The sequence below is a fragment of the Ursus maritimus genome (genome assembly GCF_017311325.1).
Source record: "Ursus maritimus isolate PB19 chromosome X unlocalized genomic scaffold, ASM1731132v1 scaffold_X1, whole genome shotgun sequence".
NCBI classification, from domain to species: domain Eukaryota; kingdom Metazoa; phylum Chordata; class Mammalia; order Carnivora; family Ursidae; genus Ursus; species Ursus maritimus.
Genome location: NW_024423319.1, coordinates 3,594,349 through 3,597,069, shown reverse-complemented (window position 1 = coordinate 3,597,069; position 2,721 = coordinate 3,594,349). Strand labels below are relative to the sequence as shown.

The following is a 2,721-nucleotide window of genomic DNA, read 5'->3' as shown; positions in this document are numbered from 1 at the left end:
CTTGTACTTTTGTTTTTATTTGCACTTTGGCTTCCAGGAAGCCCAGAGCCAAAATCAATGCCAAAATGGAGACCCTGTGTAACATAATGGCTAGTCTTTTGTGCCTTTTCCTATTCTATATCTTCTTATCTTTCCTTTGCCCTTCTTTATTTCTATTTTACCATTAATTTATATTCCATGTTTTCATTGTAGGCCACCTGAAACATATTTTCTTTCTAGGTGACCTGAAATCCTTTTGGTAATGAGGTGGGGGTATATAAACCAAAGAGTAGATGAGTGAATGAATAAACCAAACAATAAATGATGAAAGCCTGAATGAATGAATGTAAGCTCCTCAATGTGTGAGCAGTCAGAAAGTGAATAGATGGATTAAAGAAAAAAAAGTAAAGAGCAATGTTGAGTCCTGATATAGCAGAGTACCAGGTGGGACCTGGGAAGAAAGCTAAGGAGTGATGGGCATATAAATAAAATGATCGAAGAGAAAAAGTAAGGCCATTTAAGATGCTAATTCAGATAAGGGGAATACGTGAAGGCCTAGATTGGTATTTTTAGACCAAATGAATAAGATGGGATTTAAGAAAGGGCAGGGAGGTACTTCTAGATCTTTATGACCCAGCGATACTCATTTTTATGTGACTTTGGAGCCATATTTGCAATCACTCTTATCCAGAAGAGCCACATGACTATTTACGCTCTATAACATATAGCGTAGTAGTTGATCCCAAAGATGCTGAGCAACTGTTAGGTGTGTGGCAGGAGGTCCTTTAAATCAAGGGTCTGTAGCTCCTTATATTTAGTATTCTGGGTTGAAGACTACAGTTAGCTCAGAGCGGGAGTAGCTTGATTAATTAGATAACAGAAAGACCAGGATTATTTGCCCCAAGCTCTTGGCTGCAGCCTGTCTAAAGGATCTAAAGATCCTTCACACTGAATTTATGCTGACACCAGATACTTTTTAATTATTAAAAAAAGGGTAAGATACTTTAATAAGGAGTATAGAAAATTTGGAAAAAAATCAAAAAATTGAAAGTAAATTATAATTATGCTATCTAGAAATAATCGCAGTTGACATTTTGGCATATTTCATTTTAGTATTTTAACTCCAGATGTATTTATTTTACATAGTTGAGATCATATTGTACATATAATTTGGTATTCTGATTTCTTCACATTCATACATATTTTCTACATAATTCAAATATTTGTAAAAATAATTGTTAATTCGTAATAATTAATCCTGGGGAGTTACCACAGTTCTCTTCATCTCCTCGCTTATTGTGGGTCATTTGGATTGATGTGTAGTGTATATATAGTATATATTGTGTATATTTAGTATATATGGGTTGATATATATGTACATACGGTATGTAATAGTACTGTTGTGAGAACCCTTGTAATTTAGTTTTTCTGCACCTTTCAAATTATTTTCATAGGATTCCTAAAAATGGAATTACTTGATTAAGGAATTTTAATATTTTGAAGTTCTGATGCTTCTCTTTAAGTGAAATATTAGATGGGATAAACCCTATAAAAATAGTTTAAGCCTAGGTTCATAAAAGCAAATATATACCTTACATAGAGATAAAGCCAGAAACTCTTTTATTTATTTATTTTTTTAAAGATTTTATTTATTTATTCGACAGAGACAGCCAGCGAGAGAGGGAACACAAGCAGGGGGAGTGGGAGAGGAAGAAGCAGGCTCATAGCGGAGGAGCCTGATGCAGGGCTCGATCCCATAACGCAAGGATCACGCCCTGAGCCGAAGGCAGACGCTTAACCGCTGTGCCACCCAGGTGCCCCCAGAAACTCTTTTAAAAGGCCACACAGCATAGAACATCGTTCCCTTTCTCATCAGTTAGGCGGCGGGTTTGTGGTGTTCAATATGCTATTTTTTAAAAAGTTCACCAGACCAGGTGATCTTTAAGGCCTTTTCTGGCTGCAGAGTTCTTTTAGGTTCTGTTCTTTTATGGTTCCATAGATCTTCAAGGGTGTGAGATGCAAGTACAGAGAGCCACAAGTCCCTTGAGATACATAGTCTGAGTATTTCATGCCTGAGCTATAATAATGTTGGGGACAATGGGAAAGAAAGACCAGTATCTAAGCAGACTGGTAAAGGAAATGAGTGTGAAATGCATACACACAAAATTCCTAATTTTGCCGCTAGAAAAATTTATAAAGTTATTTATAAATTGCTTGCTCCTTTAAGAGGAACAACAAAGCCGCTTTCTGCCTGCAAGTCCCTGGTTTCTTTTTGTGTACACAGTAAGTAAAAATGGGAATGGTTATTCACTTAAAAAAACAAAGGTCTTTAAACTTTTCCTATGTGACATAGTTGGCAAATGTCTTTTGTAATGTTATTACTAACAAAATGTTACATTAAATAAACAGTTATTTTTTTCATTAAATAAATGTTTCATTAAATAAACAGGATTTTTTTCTTTGTAATGATAATACAGGGTCTTGGTAAGACTTTACAAACGATTGCTTTGCTTGGTTACCTGAAACATTACCGAAACATTCCCGGACCTCACATGGTGTTAGTTCCAAAGTCTACTTTATACAACTGGATGAATGAATTTAAGCGATGGGTCCCATCTCTCCGTGTTATTTGTTTCGTTGGAGACAAGGATGCGAGAGTAAGTGAGAAATAGGTTTAAAGAGGCCATCAAGAATAACATCATTTCTGGGGATTAAGTTGCATACTATTACCATAAAGACATT

The 2,721-nt window shown here is 35.5% G+C and overlaps 1 protein-coding gene across 2 annotated transcripts in view; it reads left to right on the top strand.

Annotated features, from left to right (window-relative positions):
* The window catches only part of SMARCA1 (SWI/SNF related, matrix associated, actin dependent regulator of chromatin, subfamily a, member 1), a 76,502-nt gene that overhangs the window by 11,751 nt on the left and 62,030 nt on the right, over positions 1-2,721 (top strand). For both annotated transcript variants that reach the window (XM_040627212.1, XM_040627210.1), the window contains exon 6: positions 2,457-2,636. In XM_040627212.1, coding sequence (XP_040483146.1) covers positions 2,457-2,636 — 180 coding nt within the window. The remainder of the gene's footprint in view (positions 1-2,456; positions 2,637-2,721) is intronic.